At 42.7% G+C, this 22,630-nt stretch overlaps 1 protein-coding gene across 6 annotated transcripts in view; it reads right to left on the reverse strand.

Moving 5' to 3' along the window:
- Window positions 1-22,630, reverse strand: part of PTK2 (protein tyrosine kinase 2) — an 878,302-nt gene that overhangs the window by 376,888 nt on the left and 478,784 nt on the right. For all 6 annotated transcript variants that reach the window (XM_086966271.1, XM_086966270.1, XM_086966268.1 and 3 more), the window contains one exon: window positions 22,542-22,619. In XM_086966271.1, the coding sequence (XP_086822397.1) occupies window positions 22,542-22,619 (78 nt within the window). The remainder of the gene's footprint in view (window positions 1-22,541; window positions 22,620-22,630) is intronic.

Genomic DNA, 22,630 nt, shown 5'->3' on the forward strand with positions numbered 1-22,630 from the left:
TCTTCATCGACGCCGGTCCCGACGTCAACGGAGTTTTCTCTCTAGAACTGTCCATCAGATGTTGTTTTTTCAGCGCCGAGCCCGGCGCTGAGGTTGATGGACGCTCTGACTTGCCTTTGGAGGGAGTTCTGGGTCTCTTTGAACTCTTCCTCTCTGTAGATCTTCCCCTGATGGATCTCTGGGCCAGACCATCGAGCCTGTTCCTTTCTCTGTCTTTAAGAGTTCTCTCAGACAGGTTTCTACAGTGTGAACAGTCTTTGGGATCATGATCCTCTGGCAAGCATAAAATACAGACCTCATGAGAGTCTGATTTTGCCTTCTTGTGGCCACAAGAAGGGCAATTATCAAATAGTGTGGGCATCCTGACAGGAAAACCTCACAAAAAATCGACTGCTAAGCAGTTATTTACTTGACACTGTAGTTAAAAGTCAAAGTAAATCAAAAAATTGTTCTTTAGAAGATTTTCTGTCTGAAAAAGGCAGAAAAGTGTGGAGCTGTGTATCCAGGGTCCTTCCTGAAGGAGCCGGAAAGAACAACTGACCTAACTGTAACCCCTGAGGCATGATGGGAAGCTAGGGGCAGAGGTGCCTTAAAGGCACAGCGTCAGTTTTAGTACATTCAGCTACAGGTTAGCTTTTCAGTCTTTTTAGACTGGGTATTTGCAATGCAGCCTGGAAGCTGTATATGCTTACAGTGTGTTATAAGAATTTCTACTGCTTTCTAAGCATTAAAACAGTTTCTAAACAAGCATTGGTGTTGTTTCTCATGTTTCTAATGCAAATACACATGTATGGTGGAAATTCTTCACAGCATATTCCAGCTCTACTGTTTTATTTGGCTGCAATTGTATATATATATATATATATATATATATATATATATATATATATATATATATATATATATATATATATATATTTCCAAAAAGATGCCCCGTAATTGAAGACGCACTCACAGTAGATGTGTTCTTCAAGAACTTTTATTTTCAAAACCGGCATTTTTCTTCCCAATAAATCTTGTTGCCTGACGCGTTTCAGAGCAGCTTGCTCCTTTCTCAAAGGCATGCTGGCAGTTTACGAAGCTTCACACACCCTCTCTTCCCCTCTGCATATTTAAACAGTTAATTACCCTCCGGTGGGTTCCTTTTGAATTGCGCTGATGCTGCATGCTGGGATTCGAAGTATGTGCAAAGTTAATTCTCACCCACCGGAGGGTAATTAACTGTTTAAATATGCAGAGGGGAAGAGAGGGTGTGTGAAGCTTCGTGAACTGCCAGCATGCCTTTGAGAAAGGAGCAAGCTGCTCTGAAACGCGTCAGGCAACAAGATTTATTAATGTTATCTCTAATGATTGAGATTGTTCATATATTATGGTACTTATTTTTGTGGGGTACCTATTTGCAAAGCACTTGAGTCACGTTTAGTGTTGTGGATTAGGGTGAATAGTTATATTAACTCTTGCACATGTAAACCTCCTAAAAGGGTATAACATGGTGAAGCATGAGTATCTCCCCATTTTTATAATTTTTGACCAGTGTGTTATTTATATTATAATCAAGTCACATAATAATCACATTTTTTGATTAATTATCTGAATCTCAGGTTGGTTCAGATTACACCTTGATTTTTTCCTTCCCCCCTTTTTTCACACTAGGTGGTCACGTTAGGGGTCTTACACGCCAATCGACTTGGGTTTGTGAGCGGGTAGAGTTCATAATGAACAATGAATACGATTGCGCATCATCATCTGATTTTGCAAACAAACGGAACGTAGAATCTGTTCAGGAGTTGTAAATATCAGGAAACAGCAATTTTGATGGATTTACGTGTATATATTGTTTAGCAATAACTACATAATAGTATTGTAAATTGACCCATTGTACATAGATTGTACATATGAATATTGTGATCAGTTTATAGAATGTAAATAATCAGGCATGTTTATTTCCATTTTTTTGGTCTGTTTTTTACTCCTGGATGATATGCATTAAGTGTTTTTTCAGTTTCAATCATTTTTCCCGCCCTATCTGTTGATTGGTAACCCTTTATATACATTTTCATTGGTTTTGTTCGTCATGTGATCAAGGTCACCGTGGAGTGACCGAAACGCGTCATGCTGGCAAATTCGTGTGAATAAACCTTGTTGAAATTTCACCCTTGCGCTGTGGAGTGGTCTGTACCTGTGGTATCCGGTGTGGCAGATTGGATCTTGGTCCTGGTTTGAGGCAGCGGAACAGGACTGTGAAGTGCATTTCATTCGGAAGGCATTGGATCGTTGCCTTCCTTACGGACCCTCCTTTCAACTGGGCGTGTTGGTTTCTGCGATCCAAGCGGAAGCACCCCTGCAATTAACCCGGAAGGAGTATTGTAAGCAGACAGCCCCTCGTCAGGCAAAATATCCCATCGTTGCTGGGAGACCGGGAGCCGCCGTCCGTGAGTCCCTTGTGGGTCGGAGGACACCGAGGAGACACCGCCGGCGTAATTCCGTGGTAAGACAGCGGATTGGGATTGTTGTGTAGTTTGAAGCAACTGTGCCATTTGACGAGTGAAAGGAAACGCGCTTTGAATACGATCGCCGGTTGCGTGCAAATCTTTAGCAGCCGGTCATCCCAAGTTTATTGGTTGTTCACACGCATCATGGCCACGCCGGCAGAAGCCTTACGAAACCGGGAGGCTCTAGCCGATGCTATGTTTGACAATTTACCCACTCCCAACAAACGTAATGAACCTGTGACTCATAAAAATGAAAGTGTAGATTTGAAAAGCAAATTAAAAAAGCTGGAAAAACTTCTTAGAACGGAGACCACAAAATGGTGGGAAAAACGGTCTTTGCAGAAGTATCAAGAAGTGGGCCGGGTCCCTAGGGGGTTGAGGATACTAATTGCACCATCATTCGAAAATCCCAACCCTCTAATGCTAAAGGAATGGGCAACAGGAAACCTTGACGCTTCAATGAATATGGTCAGTTTACTGATCAAATACGCTGAAATTGACCGCAATGATATCTTGCAGGAAATAGAAAATCTGAACAAAGAATTGGAGACTGATAAGGACCAAGAATTAATCAAAAAAACAAGAGAGGAAATTGATGTTAGACTCGCCAAGCATCAAGAAACTATCAGCACGCGGAAACAATATAAGTTTGCACGCGACAAACAGGACTACGAGACGGGTAGAATTTTTACTTTTGCTCGAAAATTTGATAATGTGAAAAGACAAGCGATGGCACAGAAGGTAACCGCTCAAAGCACAAGCAGTAATCAAGTGGTGGAGTTGTCTGAACCTGAGATGAGTTCGGTCACCAGTGGCAGTGAGTCTGAAGACAACATCGCTGGGGGGTCCAACATGGGTCCGGTACCCACAAAATACACGCCCTCTGAGGAACTGGGTTTTATGGTCGAGGACAGATTCAAAACCTTGCGACCACAAACCCGGCAACAGCGAAAGATAAACGAGCAGCAGCAAACAAAAGGCACAGTGCAAGGAGACGATGCAAACGCCAAAGGGAAACCAAAGCGAGGGAGAGGAAAAGGAAAGAAATGGTAGATTCTCCCGCTTCCCTTTCATCCACTGTGTCTTCTACCACCAGTTTTTCAGATAATTGTAACCGTCAAGATCAAATATCGAAGAACATGGAGAGCAATACTGTTATTAATTTGTCTGAGGTCGATCTAAACAAAGCTGAATTACAACTTCTGTCACTGGGTCTGTCATATTGCCCCAGAAACTCATTCAACTATGTACAGACCAGGGTGGACGTATTTAAATTCATACGGAAACTTAAGCTCAAAAAGCATTTCAAATTGTCCAGTGCGCAGTCTAAAGCAACCAACATCGTCAGTAGCACTCAACCCTCCAGTGTATTTTCTATTTCTGATACCAAAGCTCTGGTGGTAGCACAGGAACTGGCATTGGAAGAGGATTTTGTATCCGGGGCGACTCAACAAAATCTGAGGAGGGCAGGTATCACGACTAATCTCCCATGTGCCACCAACTTCAAACCACCATCAACGTTCTGCCCTATAATGCCAAAGGACAACATAGATGCATTTGGGGACATGGTGGTAGAAGAATTGAAAAAGCTACAACACAACACCACACGCAAGAATAGACGTATGAGATATCTGGAGAAGGAATATAGCAAACTCATCAAGAAATTAAGGAGTGACTCCAATCTCATAATAAACAAAGCGGACAAAGGAGGTAACACCGTCATCTGGCCTCGAGACCAATACACGGCGGAAGCAGAACGTCATTTAAGCAATACATCCTGTTACAGAAAAAGCAACTTTATAGACATTTTGCGCCTCAAGGATAAAGTACATAAAGATCTGAATGAATGGAGGCGTGAAGGTCTTTTAAGTAAACAGGAGCTTGCCTTTTTGAAAAATGAATTCCCTATAACCCCTTTCTTTTATTTGATACCGAAGATACACAAACAAGTAACTCCAGTGCCTGGCCGGCTTATTATCTCGGCCCAAGGCAGCCTGTTAGAGTCAGTATCTCGCTATGTAGATCATTTTCTCCATGAATTTGTGGAAGCACTACCGTCATATATCAAGGACACTGGACATTTTTTGTCTAAAATCAACGATGTATTATGGGACAATGAATCGGTATTAATAGCGCTAGATATAGACTCGCTCTATACTAGCATAGCACACCATGATGGGCTGAATGCGGTGAAATATTTTTTAAGTAAACGTGACATTGCCTTTACCCAACATAGTAACATGCTGCTGAAGATGTTAGAACTCTGTTTAAATAACAATTACTTCCTGTATAACAAAGAAGTATATCAGCAGCTAAGAGGAGTGGCCATGGGGGCATGTTTTTCCCCCACTTATGCATGCCTGCATGTAGGGTGGTGGGAGGAACATGTCCTCAGGGGGTCTCTGGAGGCCAAATTTCAAGACAGAATATCGCATTTTTGGCGCTTTATTGACGATGTTTGTTTGGTGTGGAGGGGGTCTGTGGATTCAGCAATTGAATTTGTTAGAGAGATTAATAAGAACCAGCTCAACCTGAAATTTACATCACAAATAAGCAAGGAAAAAATTCAATTTCTGGACGTTGAAATCTATGTCCAGAACGGGGGACTCCAGACCAGGCTCCATAGAAAGCCTACAGCGGGCAACTCTATTTTGCACGCTGGTAGTGCGCACCCAGGTCACCTCGTGAAAAGCATCCCGTATGGGGAATTCCTGCGTATTCGCAGGATTTGTAGCTCTGAGGAGGACTTGATAAAGTGCCAGGCAGAAGCATTCCACAGATTCTTGGCCAGAGGCTATGACTCCACGGCCCTCAGGGAGGCAATGACTAAGGCTAATGAGCTCAACCGAGCAGAATATCTTAAAACAACCACAGCCATCAGAACTAGACAGGAAGGAGCATCTGAGGTCCCTGATAGATTGGGATTGATCACCACTTTCAATAGTGAGGAGAAAAAATTGAGAGGCATTCTCAGAAAGCATTGGCCCCTATTGAAAACTGACATCACGATAGCACCCTTATTACCTGAAGAGCCACTTTTAACTTTCAGGAGGGCACCCTCGATGCGGGATGCCTTGGTAAGATCTAGCCCAGAGGTTATCCCCAAAAAGGAGGGTCTATTTGATAAGTCAGGCTTTTATAGGTGTATATCTTGTAGGGCCTGCAACTTTGGAGTCTCCACTAAGGAGTACAAAACTGCATTTGATGTTTCCCCCATTTCCATCAGGGGGCATTATACATGCCGGTCCGAGTTTGTAGTTTATGTGCTCCAATGTACTTGTGGGCTCAGGTACGTTGGGAGCACTAAACTACAGGCCTTCAATCGAATACTCCAGCATCTCAGGGCCATAGTAAATGCAGATGACAAATATCCTGTGGCTCGTCATTTTGGCCTAGTACACCAGAAAAATGTAAGTCACCTCAGCTATTTCATAATCGATGGAGTCCCCAAAAACATCAGAGGGGGTAATAGGGAGAAATCCCTCAGACAGTTGGAAAGTAGGTACATCTTACTACTGGACACAAGGATCCCTAATGGACTGAATACGGGGGAGGACCTTCACTGCTTTTTATAATATCATGGCAGTAGAATTAGCTTTGCTGATTATATTTTGTGTAATATTTAGTCCCTCCATATGTCCTTTCATCAGCTACTTCTATCTCTGGGAAGAAAAGCTCAGTTATAATGTGTATGTAAGAAATGGGGTCAGTCCATTGTTCACTTTTTTCATTGTGCATAGGATAATATTATTATCTTTGCACTTTATCGCTGTCTGAGTGTCTTATCCCCTACCGATAGATCATTTCCCCTCTCTTGTATATACACCTTCCATCAGGCACATCATTGATTGTAATTTAGACACATCTGATTGATTCCATCTCGAATTTTGTGTGTACCAGCTGAAAAGAAATGTCCAGACTATTATGTTTTGGTACCCTTAAGGCACTATGTCTTAATGTTATCTCTAATGATTGAGATTGTTCATATATTATGGTACTTATTTTTGTGGGGTACCTATTTGCAAAGCACTTGAGTCACGTTTAGTGTTGTGGATTAGGGTGAATAGTTATATTAACTCTTGCACATGTAAACCTCCTAAAAGGGTATAACATGGTGAAGCATGAGTATCTCCCCATTTTTATAATTTTTGACCAGTGTGTTATTTATATTATAATCAAGTCACATAATAATCACATTTTTTGATTAATTATCTGAATCTCAGGTTGGTTCAGATTACACCTTGATTTTTTCCTTCCCCCCTTTTTTCACACTAGGTGGTCACGTTAGGGGTCTTACACGCCAATCGACTTGGGTTTGTGAGCGGGTAGAGTTCATAATGAATAATGAATACGATTGCGCATCATCATCTGATTTTGCAAACAAACGGAACGTAGAATCTGTTCAGGGGTTGTAAATATCAGGAAACAGCAATTTTGATGGATTTACGTGTATATATTGTATAGCAATAACTACATAATAGTATTGTAAATTGACCCATTGTACATAGATTGTACATATGAATATTGTGATCAGTTTATAGAATGTAAATAATCAGGCATGTTTATTTCCATTTTTTTGGTCTGTTTTTTACTCCTGGATGATATGCATTAAGTGTTTTTTCAGTTTCAATTATTTTTCCCGCCCTATCTGTTGATTGGTAACCCTTTATATACATTTTCATTGGTTTTGTTCGTCATGTGATCAAGGTCACCGTGGAGTGACCGAAACGCGTCATGCTGGCGAATTTGTGTGAATAAACCTAGTTGAAATTTCACCCTTGCGCTGTGGAGTGGTCTGTATCTGTGGTATCCGGTGTGGCAGATTGGATCTTGGTCCTGGTTTGAGGCAGCGGAACAGGACTGTGAAGTGTGTATATATATATATATATATATATCTATATATATATCTATATATCTATATATCTATATATATCTATATATCTATATATCTCTCTCTCTATATATATATATATATATATATATATATATATATATATATATATATATATATATATATATATATATATATATATATATATATATATATATATATATATATATATATATATATATATGTCTAGGGCGGGAATATTCTAATGCTTATGACTATTGATGAGGATCCCCTGGAAGAGAATGTTTAGGTACAGTATAGCAAGAATATCAAGCTACAGATGGAAGGATGTCTGAATGGACTGAAACAGAACCTCCAAGGACAAGCTCACCTACCAAAGATTTAAAATCAAACTAATGTAAAAACAAGCAATTAGAATTGGTACAAGCACCAATAATTGCATCCATACAGGGGAGGTAATGCTTTGTACAGAGCAATTGTCATGCAATTTATCCTCGGCTATCAGCTTTGACTTCTTGATGCATTTGGTACAGCAGACGTACAAGTCTTACAATAAACCTGATCTTTATTAAATGCAGCAGGTGTATCCTGCCACCCTGTTCCACGAGGCAGTGCATTACCATGGTGATACTTTTCTGAACCAAAAGTGCTCCTTCCATGTACCCGAGTCAAGTTGTTTTATTCTCTTTAGTTCCAAAGGAATGACGTGGAGCTTTATTTATTAGGTAAGGGAGTTTTTTTGGCGTGCTCCTGATTCGATAAGGGAAGATGCTGTTGCTATCACAAGAGCAGGCTGTCACAACTGACAGTTCATTCCTTCAGTCAGAAAGCTGAGTCTGGAAGAAGAACTGATTAGGTCTCTTAAGGACTGAGACCGTAAGCTCAAGAGAATTAAGGGAGGAAGACAATGACCCCTCCAACAACCCCCTCCAGGAGGTGGATGATGACAACATGTCAATTTCTTCCAGTACCAGGTTAATACTTCCAGCTAGGGGATTCTCCCACACAAAAAGAACCAGAGCTGTCACTTGAAGAGAGACAGCTTGAGGCTCAGTTGGCCTTCATAGCCTTAGAGAATGACAAGCTAGAACTAGAGAAGAAGTGGGCAAAGGAAGAAGAGAGAAGAAATGGTGACAGCAATGAAGATTTTGTGATGTCCAGAATTGGTGGGTTTGATCTTAGGTTCCCCAAAGGGGTTGTCCCTAGGTGCCAGGAGGGGGATGACATGTCGGACTGCATTTGAGGGGGCCCTTGAGATGAGAGGGATCCACTCAAAGTATTGGGGCTCACTCCTGTGGGAATTGATCCCGATAGCCAGGAGGAATAGGCTCCTGGCCATATGATGAGGCAAAATCTTACTCCCACATGAGAAAATGTCTATTCAAGAAATTTTGTCTCACCCAGGGCAGTATTGGGTGAAATTTAGGGACACCCAGAAAGTAAATGCCGAGTCTATGTAGAAATCTCAGTAGAGGCACTAGAGGTCTGGATTGAGGGAAACCAAGTGAGTACTTATATGGGGCTGTACAATTCATTAATGAAACAGCACATCCTGACTCAATGTGTAAAAGAGAAGTTACTCCGGTATCTAGTGGACTCTAAGCTGTCTACTCCCAGACAGCTGGGGGAAACAGCTGATGAGTGGCTGAGAATCAGGGATTCTAATCAATACCACAGGGTGATCCGAAGAAGGGAGGTCGGGGCACCCCTGAAAGGGAAAGCACAGGGGAACGAAGATGAATCTCAAGAGTCCTCAAAAGACACACAAAAACCTACGCAATGAGGGGGCCAGAGCCAATCCAACTTCAAAGAGAAAGGTTATCAGGGAAACCCTTTTTGACCGTGCAAAGGCAGGGACGTTCTTTAACCCTTCAAAGGTGGGTAGATGTTTTCACTGTAATCAGTCAGGACAAAAAAGAGGAGATACTGTCTGCACAAAGAAGCCCCCCACTAGTGGGCAGTCCTAGGGGATTGTCAGTGTAGGTGTGTGGGTGGAGACTGTGCCAGAGATGGAGAAGGCTGCAACTTTATTGTCCTTGGGTTGGGTGGAAATTGCACCTCTTGCCTCCCAGCTTGGCGAGGTACAGGCAGAGAGGCCTACAATCAATAAAACTGAGATTGAGGCTCTGAGGGATACTATGGTCACAGATAAAGTGGTTTCTCCAGAGCAGATCATACCAGGTGTGTATCACCAGGTAACCTATGCAGACAGCAGAGACAAACTCCATCCCATGGCAATAGTGAGATTGGAATGGAAAGGTATGACATGCCCTAAGCAGGTAGTTGTGTCTCATGCGAAATGATCTTGAAGTGTTTAACTGGTCAGGGGTGGAGAGAATGGTCCATGCAAGGATACTGGATCTCACGCTGTGACCAGGTCACAGACTCTCCACTAGGGAAATGATGGACACGTGAACCCTGAGACAATGGGCCAAGCATCCAATGACACGGGAAAGGGCAATGGGACTGGTGAACCACCCCAAGGAACTCCAGAGGTGCAACAGGAATCTGGCCCTGAGGGGAAGGATCTGACCTTTGAGGTAGGGATTCCATCCCTGCAAGGTCTGTCCAATTAGGCAGAATTGACAGGAGCCAGAGGACCCTCCAGAGAGTAGTTTTGTCAAAGACAGAGAGCTTTGGCCATGTAATCTCATGGCTGAGAAAATAACCTCTTATAAAGTATTTATGTATCAGTTTATGTACGAACACACTTTTTCACTATTAAAGTCGGAAATAGGGTGGTATGTTATGTTGTTTTTGGTAATAAAAAATGTAACAGTATATGTTGCGTCACATAATGAAAATTGGTGATATTCCTCACATTCACATTTAAAAATAGAGATACACCCTTCTCTCATAAGGAAATAAAGCCCTGGCTTATACCATGGCTGAGAAGTGGATGTTTTGGGAGGTGTCAAAGGAGGAGAGAATGTGAATTCGAATCAGTAGAGCATTATATCCCTGTTGGATGCCTTATGCTATTCCTGGTTAACTCTAATCACCAGTCCTCAACAATTGGAGGACATCTTTGAAAGAAGATACTAAAAGCTACAGCGATGCTAAGCATGACAATATATTCTTCACCACGAGCACGTCATCACACTAACTGAGCATGCATCCCAGGTTGAACATGTATTTCATTTGGATCCATGCATAGAACTAAACACAGAGAAAACGTTTATTAATTGCTATGTTATTCGGTCTCATTCTCCTGCATGTACTTTCATTGATGCACAACAGTTAATGAAAAGTTAACTGCAACCAATGAAAAGAAAACTATAAAACTACTTCTATTAAGAGGTTTTACAACTCAGTCTGTCCAAACTGGGTTACAGATTCTGGTACTAGAGGCGCAACATAATTGTTAAAGTGTATACAGGAGGAGAACAGATAATAGCTGTAAAGATCTGAACAGCAAGAACACAGCAAGACAACATGGCAGATTAGTTTAGTTGGATTATCCTTAAATAGATGAGATTACCTCCCAAATTAACGTTTCACTGCCTCCCTAGATCTTGTACTTCCACTTAGGAATAGGGAGAATAAAAACGGCAAACATGGTTCAGCACCATGGTACTCCGCAGAGCTAAGAACACTCCGCAAAAATTGCAAAAAGGCCGAACGATTTTGGAGAAAGACGTGGCAACATGCCAATAAAGAAGCCTACCAGTCTGCGGTCAAAATTTACAAAGAGGCTATCAAATTAGCCAAAGCTTCCTACTACGACACACGTATACAAGAAGCATCTAATTCAGCCCGAGAATCTTTTTTGATCATCAAAGAGCTGACCAAGGTCCTCACCACCTCCTCCTCCTACACCCCCAAAGTTGACAGAAGTAACGAGCTAGCCAACTTCTTCAACGAGAAAATCACCCGCATTCTGGCCTCCCTTCCTTCCCCTAGCACTCCTAGCCTCACGGAAAGTAGCACTTCCCCCGAACCACCTGGAAGCATCTGTCGCCCCTCGCTTCAGACCTTCCGACCTGTCACCCACGCAGAGGTTGAGCGAACCTTAGTACAAATGAAAAGCGATCTCCACTGGACCCAGCTCCCATTAGGTTCCTCAAGACCGTTGCCTCAGTAATTGTCCCTACCATTACGGACCTCATCAACTGTTCGTTCGCCCATGGAACCGTCCCCGACAGCTGGAAGAGTGCTGTGGTTAAAGCTCTTTTGAAAAAACCCCAGCTAGACCCTTCGGACCTGTCTAATTACAGGCCAATTTCCCTGCTCCCTGCCATTAGTAAAGTCACCGAGAAATTGGTAAACATCCAGCTATCACAATTCCTCGAAACAAATAAACTACTCCGATCGTCCCAAACCGGATTTCGCCCAGGCCACGGAACGGACACCGCACTCCTTGCGGTGATTGAAGAGGCAAGGGGGCTATTAGATTCAGGAGGATCAGTGGCAGTGATCCTCCTGGATCTAAGTGCAGCCTTCGACACGGTCAGCCACCGTGTCCTCCTGAGTAGACTGGCAAATGCAGGACTTACCGGGACAGCTATTAAATGGATCGAATCCTACCTGACAGGACGCTCCTTTCAAGTATGGGATGACAGCCACCACTCATCCACTCTCCCACTCACTAGCGGCGTCCCCCAGGGCTCGTCTCTGAGCCCGACGCTTTTTAACGTCTATATGGCCCCCCTCGAGGACGTGGTAACGCCATTTAACATCAAAATGGTAAGTTACGCTGACGACACCCAACTAGTCGTCTCCCTGTCCCAGCTGCTTGACCACCCTGAAAATTTGACCAACTGCCTCACAAACATCCACAACTGGATGAATGAATCATCATTGAAATTGAACGGGACTAAGACAGAGGTAATGCTACTCGGCAAGCAATGGTCAACCATCCCTCCTTCGATATGGCCCGATGTGTTCGGTGAAATTCCCCCCCCCAAATCTGAAATCAAGACTCTCGGGGTATGGCTAGAGCCACAGCTTACAATGAAGACCCAGGCAACCAAAACCTCGGGCACATGCTTTGGGCTCATGCGTATGACCCGCAAAATTCTGCCTTTACTCCCTCCTATGTCAAGAAAGCTCCTGGTCCAGGGCCTAGTGCTGTCCCGTTTGGACTACAGCAATCTGGTCTACTTGGGAGCCCCCGAGTCTACCATCACGAAACTCCAGCGTACACAGAACGCGGCAGCACGTATGATTACCAACACCCCCTTTAGAACATCCGCCAAGCCAGCCCTTAAAGCCCTACATTGGCTACCTGTACGCCAAAGGGTGCACTTTAAGGCAATGTGTCTTACACATAAGCTGTACAACGGATCTGGCCCTGCGATCCTTAGTAAAATGATTACGCCTTATACAGCTACTAGATCGCTACGATCTCAAAATGAGAATCTAGTCTGCACCCCCAGATTCAAAAAAGTTCGCACAGGAGGCCGTCAATTTTCAGTCCAGGCAGCCAAGGGCTGGAACGCACTACCCCGCGCCCTCAGACTGGAAACCAACCACCTTGCGTTCCGCAAAAAGCTAAAGACCCACCTGTTCCCCAAATAACTTCATTCGGCTTCCTCACCGCTCAATAGGTTTCAAGCTACATAGCGCGGGGATGCCCTTGGGTCACCAGGCGCTTTAGAAATCGCTAAATAAATAAATAAATAAATAAATAAACTTGTCAGAAGACAGTTCAAATTTTTCACTCTTAGACACAGGTACTTCACAAGGTCCAAAAGAACACAAAAGACGTCTTGTCACTCAAAACATATTCCTTTGGCGGGAAAAGATTTGTGGTACTGGATGTTTTCCTGTGGATCTCCTTAGTTCAACACCAGCATAACACACAAGACTTATTTCCCTGCCATAAAAATCTGAAAAAGTGTTTCAACATTCAATGTTACTTTTTCCCGCTTGCACTGGTTGGGTGTCTCGAGGAATTTTGCGAAAAGATCTTCTTAAGGACACTTAGGAATAAAAGAAAATACATATTGGTCTGAGCTTCTTATTGTCAACAAACATTTGCTCTATATCACTTTCATATGACCAAAACACTATTGTCTGATCTACGTTTGATCAATTTGGATTATTGCAATAGTCCACTAGTCTGGTTTCCTCAATGTGCACCTTAAGTGAGGCAAGAACCTTATAAGGCCCTACTAAGCACATGCCAGCAAAAACAGTGCAACTCAAACTACTAGTTCTGGTACTTTGGTTTTTAAAGCTATAAACGATCTGTCTCAAGCTAATATCTTGAAGGCAAACCAGATATTCAACTTTGTGCAAAATTCATGCGCTAGTTCATGATTCTTCTCACTGGAGCTATTGAACCATACCTATACAATCACTTACTGATAAATTAAAGGAGGAGATAGGGAATGAGACAGAGTATTCTCTCCAAGGACCAAATGTTGTTAAGACCCCTTCAGGTAGACAGACAACTGTGCCGACAGACCAACAGAGGCCATAATAAAAATGTTAAAAGAGGGTGCCCGACGGGTACTTCATGTCTTGAACGTAACTATGATACTAGCACCATCTTTACATACACACGTACATATGAAGTAGTACAGTGAATAAAAGGCTAAGAAAATACAATGGATGCAAAGTGATATTGAAATTAAGATCAGTTACCTGAATGGGAGTATAATCAGGCAAGGCAACTTCAAAGTAGGCTAAGGCTGGTTTCAGTCTGTCTTTTATTATTTGCAGGGGGGAGGAGGGAGTTTGCTCATCATGAATTACTGAGATAGAAAGTTTGCTGGAGGCATGAGAGAATTCTGAAAGGCTATGGTACATCTCCACTATTAACATTCAATATCTGAATGAGCATAACTTGAAGTATGGAGTGACAAAAGAGACATGCTTATTTGCCTTTTCTCGGAAGAGGGTACGTTATGTATAAATATTTTTTGGGCTTAGAAGATGCACCCGGGTGTGGCCGAGTGAAAAGACTGGTTCAAGACCCAAATGGGCTGCTGAGTGGAGTTCAGCTTTCAGAGGAGCCAAATAAGTTGCGGGAAGACGAGTCTGTACTTGACCTGTACTTCAACTGGCCCATGGGTTTGAAGATATAATTGGGTAGGAGGGTTTGCTCTGGTAGAGTTGGTGAACTGTATAGCAGACAGTCATGACATAATGATAGGTGAAGATCAAGAATAGACTGATAATTTGTCCAAGTCTACCGGAGAAGCGCAGACACCTATCCAGATAAACTGGCCTAGCTAGGGTCTTGTGGAAATTGAGAATCAATGGAAAATAAACAGAAGGAATTCGGCTTTCGAAATATTCAATTTAGGTGGGACTGCTCATCTACATATATTTCTAAATTGACAAAGAATAGCTTCAGGCACAAATGTCACCCAGGACAGTCCCCTTCAAGTGGAGCCTCATCTAATATTGGCAGAAGACTACATGTACAGATACAAGGCTGTTGGTACCAAGACCAAGGCCCGAGAAACTCTAGATGATAGCAGTAAATGTGCAACTCAGGAGAACTAGGTGATCACTAACTGGTTCCAACCAAAGAGGAAGGAGTAGAACCAGAATGGTCCCACCAATGCAGCACAGTTTACCTGAATGCAAAGCAGTAGTTAGTGCCACCAACCTTTAGCAAAAGATCCTGGAATTTAAGGTCAAAAGAAAAGCTGAAATTGGGAATGAATGTCACAGTCCAGAAAATGTAGGTACTTTCAGTTAAAGTAGTGTAGTGTTTTATGGAAATAACGTCTGGGCAATTAACTAACTGGTATTAATGCTTTAAAACTGAACTTTCCTCAACTGACAAATAATAAGCAGTGTGGAAGGTAAAAGCATAGAGCACAGGATAGGCATCGTCTGGATTTTCAATTTGAACTTTCTGAAATTACTATAACCAACTGAAAATAAATAGAACATCTCCTTCAAAAAAACATTTAGAGTTTTCTAGCTTACTTCGTGTTGATGTGCAACGAACCAAAGGAAACAGTTTAAGAGGAATTGCAGTTTAGTAATTTTATTGTTAACTATTTAAAATCTTACAATAAAAGCCGAAACATGTCCGGGACTAAGTATTTAACCTCTTGGCTGCTAGGCGTTTTCCCCCTCCTGTGCTGGGAATTACCATTTTGCTGTTTTCATGACGAGCTCAGCTCGTCATCAGCACATGACACCCGTGGGTGATGACGAGCTGAGCTCGTCATCAGCATCGAAAGGGTTAAATTGCAAAAACGCTACATCCATGAACTTCTCATAACAAGCAGACATTCGGATGTCCTTTTATTCAAGTGATATCTCAGTGCTTCTGATGAACTGTGGATGCAACTCATCAAAAAGCAGTTAATAAGCCTTCTCTGACAATTCGCTAGCAAATTAAGACAAATTACATAAAGCACATGACAAAGTCTTTCCTTAGAAAGACACCATCGATTGGCTCTCATTCATAAATTATCCCAGGGTGACGTAAATTCACATAAAGGTAGTAACACAATCCTAAAACGAAGAAAGCTATGCCTCCTTTTCCCTTGCCAATGGCATCCTCACAAGATTTGGTAACATATTTTCAATATAGCTATGCTACATACAACTTGATAATTGTTTTCAAATAATTATTAATGACACTGCTCAATGAAAGCTTCATATTTCTTTTTTTTATTGGCTTAGAATTTTGAAAATACGAGGTATGCTATAATCTCTACAGATGTAGACACCATACACACAATCTTTTAAATAAGTTGCCCACCGAAAGGACGACTCGAAGTTCTTGGATATTTCCAGCCATAGTCCAAACTTTAAGATTTTATACGGAGCAGAAAGTAACAGTTGTAGAGAAAAGGTGAAAATAATTTAGGAGACTGGTGCTGCAGATTAAATGCTAAATGTCAAATCACATAGAAAACCAGATCGAGGAAGTCTGAAAATCAATCTGAAAGCAGAACGACGAATTAAATCCAACCATTTTACAGTGTAGCCATGAATAAGAGAAGGGATACATTTAGCTGCTGTAACAGATGGAATTGTGATAATGTCAGGGAAATATAAGCGGTTATAAAGCAGACGCATGTCATCTATACTACTATTATAAAGCGAGAACACAATCCTTTGAGCCAGGTAAACTCGGGAACCACAGCGCCAATCAAAACACAAAACACCCAATACATCATAGGAAACATCAGGGTAAGCAGATGGACATAGGCTATGTACCATAAAAAAATATACCTTAGAAGGGCAAAGTACGTTCTCTCAGAAAGTAGTCCCTTGGAAGTAGAGCCATGTCTGTGGTGGGCGTGTGCGTTTTATGCGTGCTGACATCACAATCACGGGTCCGCTATTTTAGTAAAGTAGTAAAGTGCTCGGAGAGCGGACAGGAGCGTGGCCAGAAGCGGACAGGACAGGAGCGCCGAATCGACAGACTCCGGAGTCCGACATGCCAAGAGCGGACAGGAGCGTGGGCAGAAGCGGGCTGGAGCGCCAAACCGACAGCCTCCGGAGTCCAGACAGGAGCGTGGGCAGAAGCGTGCAGGACAGGAGCGCCGAACCGACAGACTCCGGAGTCCGACATGCCAAGAGCGGACAGGAGCGTGGGCAGAAGCGGACAGGAGTGCCAAACCGACAGCCTCCGGAGTCCGGACAGGAGCGTGGGAAGAAGCGGCCAGGAGCAAGGAAACGGGGGCAAGGAAACAACACCCTGCGCACGTGATGCTGGAAAGTACGCTCTGCTGCTCCCGCTGCTGGCCGCTCTGCTGCACGTCTCATGCAGCGGTGCTGCCCCCAGCCCCCTTCTGCCCCGGACAACGTCGGGGCGGGCTGCTAGTGCATTAATAAATGTGCTCTTATTTTCAGATGTACAAAACTGATTTTTTTGCATGGCGTCCTCACAACTCACACCCCAAATATTTATATTTTGCATTCTATCCTGTATCGCATCACCAATATACGAGGTAACTTATCCTGCAATATTCCTGCTAAGTACAAGCTCCACAGATTTTCTGTTGCTAACAAATAATAAGTTCTTACATTTTAGGCTCTGAAAGAAATTAAGGAGTGCTGCAAACCTAGAGCTGTGCGATCCATTACATTAGTATAATCAGCAAACTGAAATACTTTCATACAGCTTGTACCCAGACTGGGAGCATTGGAACTTGCTTTCAAAATTTTAAATACTATGTCAGCTGTGTAAAGGGTGAATAACAGAGGTGTGAGGAAGCGATCCTGTTTTTCTACGCCATTTGTCGAAATACTCTCAGAACGGTGGCGGCTTTTAGCCAGCTAAACATGGTACTATGTATTTCAATACAAAGATAGGATAGCTGTCTGCAATGAGGATGGAATACCCCACATTGTGAATTTAGACCACATTATGACTGAGTGGAATTTATAGATATTGTCTTAGCGTAACATGGCGGCAACCATGTTGTAAACCACTGCTAACAAGTTGTGCCCATCTCTGATGTGTAAAGCCTCATCCTCATACCCAGCATTGTAGATGAGAATTCCTCAATAGCTTCAACAGCTGTGAAAAGTTTAATATTTTCAATCAGTGTAATGGTCAAGTGTGTACTATCACACAATTTTAGTTTTTGCACCTGTTTAGCGCCTTTGTTTAGGTTTCGTCACACAATCACCATGGGAGCTGTGTGTAAAAAAGCAAACACATTTCTATTCCACACATCTGTGCTTTGGCTTTTATGCTCACTGGGTTTCAGCCAGCTCTATGATCCACAAAATAGTTTTCTTCTGTTAATTAACATTTTCAGACTTACTCGGCATGCGCATAGATTTCTTTCAGACCCTGATAAACTCTATCGAAAGTCAACCAATCATCAATGAAACAGATAAACTACAGTGTTGCTAGTAGCATTATAAATCAACACTGATAGTGCTTAGGTGATAGCTAAATTACTGCTATTTACTCTGAACCCCATTTGATGGAGAGGAGGTAAGTTTAATTCATTGGCATATTTCTCAAGAGGATACATGCATTCTAACGAGTCATAACCTCCAACAGGGCTATCAGTTTTTAACTTTGTACTAAACTGTGGTCGCTTTTAATGTAAACAGAATGAACAATAAATCCTCTCAAACAGGGGTTAATGATGTGAGCTTCAAAGTATACAATGGAGATAATCACTTGGCCCAAAAAATAAAATACACTATCAGAAATCCCATTAGAGCCTGGGACACAATCAATTCTAGAAGATTTAATCAGTCCTTTACCGCTACAGTTATAATGGAATGTTCTGGAATAAAGAGTCTCAGATGGCAGTGCCATCAACATTTAACATATTTATATGTCCCCCCCACAACTTACCCAGAATGTAGCGTCCTACAGGTGGCTCCTAGATCGCCGTTTAATTAATTAATGACCAGAATCTCTTTGGGCAGCCATCTTTACAAATATGAAGTATGGTTTCTCACTGTCTTTCAAATACTCCCCTTATGGGCCCACTATAATGATTTATAGTTTTTGCTAAATGCTTTAATCCTAGACAGTGAGACCAGTGTGTCTGGCAATTTCCTAAGCACCCTTGTTTTTTGTTAACAGATCCCATTTGGCGTATGATGCGTGCATTGAACCCTTTTGCTCATACATTGCCTCTTTTGAAGTTTCACATCTAGATAAAGGCCAAACTTCATTTATAAGAATGTACTAAACCAAATGTGGCAACCTGTTATACCTTTAGGGAGGATCGTTACTCACAGTTTAAAAAGCTAACAAGCAATTTGGTCATTTCGTAAGAAGCTAGCCTAGCTTTATCGTGCCCTCGCTAAATCTCCAGACTGGATGTGCTTAACCTTATGAATGAATGTAAGGCACCTATATTTCTAATTTCTTTATACCTCGGAGTAAACCTAAGGATGCAAAATGATCACTGTTGTATTCTATGAATTATATCAAACACTGAAAAGTAGTCAAAGGCGGACACAAATGTATAGTCCAACACCACTTTCCTAAAGGAACAATAATATGTATAGTTGATAGGAACACTCAGCCCATCTCCCATTTAAAGTTTTAAGACTTAACAAATGGAGTGGTGTTAATTCCCTTTTAAGTCTCTGCGCCAAGAAATGTATTTTAGGCAAGGTTGAGATTAAAATCACCAGTTAACAGAAGGCAAACCTTGTTCTGGCCAGTAGACAGCGAATATATAGTATGTCTGAGCTCTTGTGCATTTTTGACTGTTTTGAATGTTTTTACAATCATAACATCACTGAGAAGAGTAAAAAAAAAACATTCCACCATTTTTGTACAGTCTACATACGTTGTGCATACTTGCAGAAACATTCACTTGTGCTTTGAGGAACCCCTCTGACTCCTGAGAGACTTTCCGTCTCCATCCATTATGGGTCTCTGTTGTACTACCCTTCTCAGGTTGACGGACAATAGGGTTACAGCGTAGAGGGGCTGGATTCTCCAAGAGAAACAGTGCCATGCACTCTGGTGTTCTAGTTGATTTCCGGGAGCCACTCGAGGCCAAAATGTTCTCTCCCTGGGCCCCTCACTAAGTGAAATTTCTATGGGCAACCTCTCACAGTGTAGACTAACTCTCTCGTACTCCATAAACAGCATCACCCCCCTCACCCACTGAGTCAATGAGGGGGGGCTTGGGGTGTGCCACCCCTCAGCAATTTCTCTCTTCGCTAGGACAAAAACCAGGGAGCTGTTTCCTCGTAAGGTCCACTTCTCCCAGGAGGCCTTGTATGTAAATGTAAATCAATATGTGGAAAGTCCCATACTGTATGGAAAATAGTGCCCCCCCCCCCCCCTCTCCACACCGTAAACACATAGGGGACTTCACCCTGCCCATATTGAACAGCATTTGCCTATGATAATAAACCCCCTGGAGAACCTACAGTTGTATGAGTCTTAAGCTCTTTTTTATAGTCACCTTCCTGGGGTGCATCAAGGCCGCCTCCCAGTCTATGTCCTTCATTGGGCTTAGGTCCTCCCATTTATCTCTAAGAGCCCGCACTTTGTCGGGTCTATTATTTATGAGTGTACGATGTATGCTGGAGATGGCCTTGAATGTCATTTACTCAGAGAGCATTCTACTCTCCACAAGGCTGATTCTAGCACCTCCTCCCAGTCCACTCCTGTGGCATGTAGTGCATGTCTAACTTGTAGGTATCTGAGGAATTGTGCGCCTCGTAATTGCATCTCTTACCAAAAGATCTAGGAAGGATTTCAAACCCTCCCTTCCCGCAAGGTCGCCGAGAGTTGAGATGCCTAAGCGGTCCCAGGGCTTCATGTCAGGAAGCTGTCTAAGATTTTTGGCCAACCAGAGGAGTTGTCCGAGTAAACCTTCCCTTCCAATCCAACGAAGCTGTTGCTTAATCCCATGCCTTGAGAGAGGCCTTTGTTGGACCAGGTAGTGCAGATCTGGCGTGTCCTTCGTAAATTTAGAGTATATGGGACTTATTTTCCATCAAGTGTCACTTCAGTCTATGAGCCGGGTCATCTCTAGGCGTGGAGCACCATTCATTCATGGCTTGCAGTTCAGCTGCCCAGTAGTATGCCCTGAGGTCTGGCAGTGAAATACAGCCATTTTATACTGATCTGCATTAAGTGTGAAGAGCAATGCGGGGGGCGCCCCATCTCACAAGAGGATACACACAGCTGTCTCCACCCTTGCGAAGAATGTCTCCAGCATGGGCCAAAGGAAATGCTGAAGTATGTATAAGAATTTTGCAAATGCTATCCTTTAAAAAAAAGGCTGCTAACCATAATCGAGAGGCACAGACGTCTCCAGCGGGCCATGTCTTTCCGGAATCTTCAGTATACCACCTCCAAATTTCGTTTGAGGAACAGTGCACGCTCACGTGTTATTTCGATTCCCATGTAGCGAAAGATCTCCGTCGTGACCACCCCCCTCAGGACCACCAGCAAGGTTATCGCTGGTTCAGCGAGATTTAACAATATGTAATCTGCATATAATGATACTTTTAAATATTTGTTTGTTACTTCCGGGAAACTCACTATGTCCACCCAAATTCTCCGCTACATTGCCAGCGGCTCCAGACATAGTGCAAATAGTATTGGCAACAAGGGGCACCCCTTCCCAATAGGAACTCTCTCTAAATCACCTCGTTGACTCTCACCCGTGCCACAGGGTGGCTCTATAGGAGTCATAGCCAGCTACAGTACTTCGGGCCAAAACCTAGTCTCTGCAGGACCCAAATGTTATACTGTCAACTGATGGAGTTGAAGGCCTTCTCCACATCCACCACGAACAAGACCAGGGGCCACTGCATGGCACTGATGTGATCTAGTCAGCAATAGAGTTTCAGCAGGCTCTGCCAGGTATGAAACCAGTCTGGTCTCCGTGCATCAGAGTGGGGATGACGTGCACCAAGCAGAGCGCCAGTACCTTTGCCAGGAGTTTGACCTCTGTGTTTGAAAGGAAGATTGGTCGGTAGGATGTACGCCTTTGAGTTTTTCCTGGCTTGGGAAGTACTACAATCGTTGCATGTCGCAGATCCGGGAGGAGAGCTTCCCTTCGGCAGCATTGCCAGTATATGAGGCTCCATTATTGAAAAATGTACGTTTACAGATCTCCGCCGGTAGGACATTGGAGCCCTTATTCATTCTTGGACTCCTCTTTAGCTGAGAGATGCAGATAAATATTGAACTAGAACAGGGTGCCAATGTCTCCAGTCCCTTTAAAAGTTAGTTCTACAACCGGACTACATCTACTTTCGACATCAAGGAACATCAAAGAGCTTTCATGAGCAACTGAGGTAGAAATATATACACTCAACCCTCCGTTTGTCCAACCTTTCAAGCTGCCCCACAGAGCATCTCCTAAAAAAACAATACCCCAGTAAAGGAGTTATTTTATTGACCGGGGTTTCATGGGTATAACATAGCTCATATTATGAAATCAAATTAGTGTCTATTTATCTTTAAAAACTAAAGGTAAAACTGCACGTTCCAAGAAATAAGACAGATGCAGTGGGTCGAAAGCACTTTAATGGGTGCAATAATACCTGAAATAACTGTTAGTTAAAGTCGTGCTTTGTGTCTCAGGGCTAGCCCAATGCAATCTTCAGTCTTACAAGTAGTCAGGACAAACATAAATACAAACAAACATACAAACACGGCTTAAGGGGCTACAGCTGAAAAGAGAAAAAAATGACATTTTGTAAAGTCACCCTTAATGTCAAAAGAAGAATCAAAGATAACCTGTTAATTGTGCCTGAGAACACCCACTGGAAAGTTTAACCAAATTAAGTTAGAGATTGAGCACCGCAAAGATACTTACATTTGAACCTTTGTCTGTCAGGTAACTGATTCCTTCTTCTGGGCCAATGGCCAGCTCGACTGAGATAATCCAACTGGACTGTGTATGTG

This window comes from Lissotriton vulgaris, chromosome 4_1 (assembly GCF_964263255.1).
Source record: "Lissotriton vulgaris chromosome 4_1, aLisVul1.2, whole genome shotgun sequence".
Taxonomy (NCBI): domain Eukaryota; kingdom Metazoa; phylum Chordata; class Amphibia; order Caudata; family Salamandridae; genus Lissotriton; species Lissotriton vulgaris.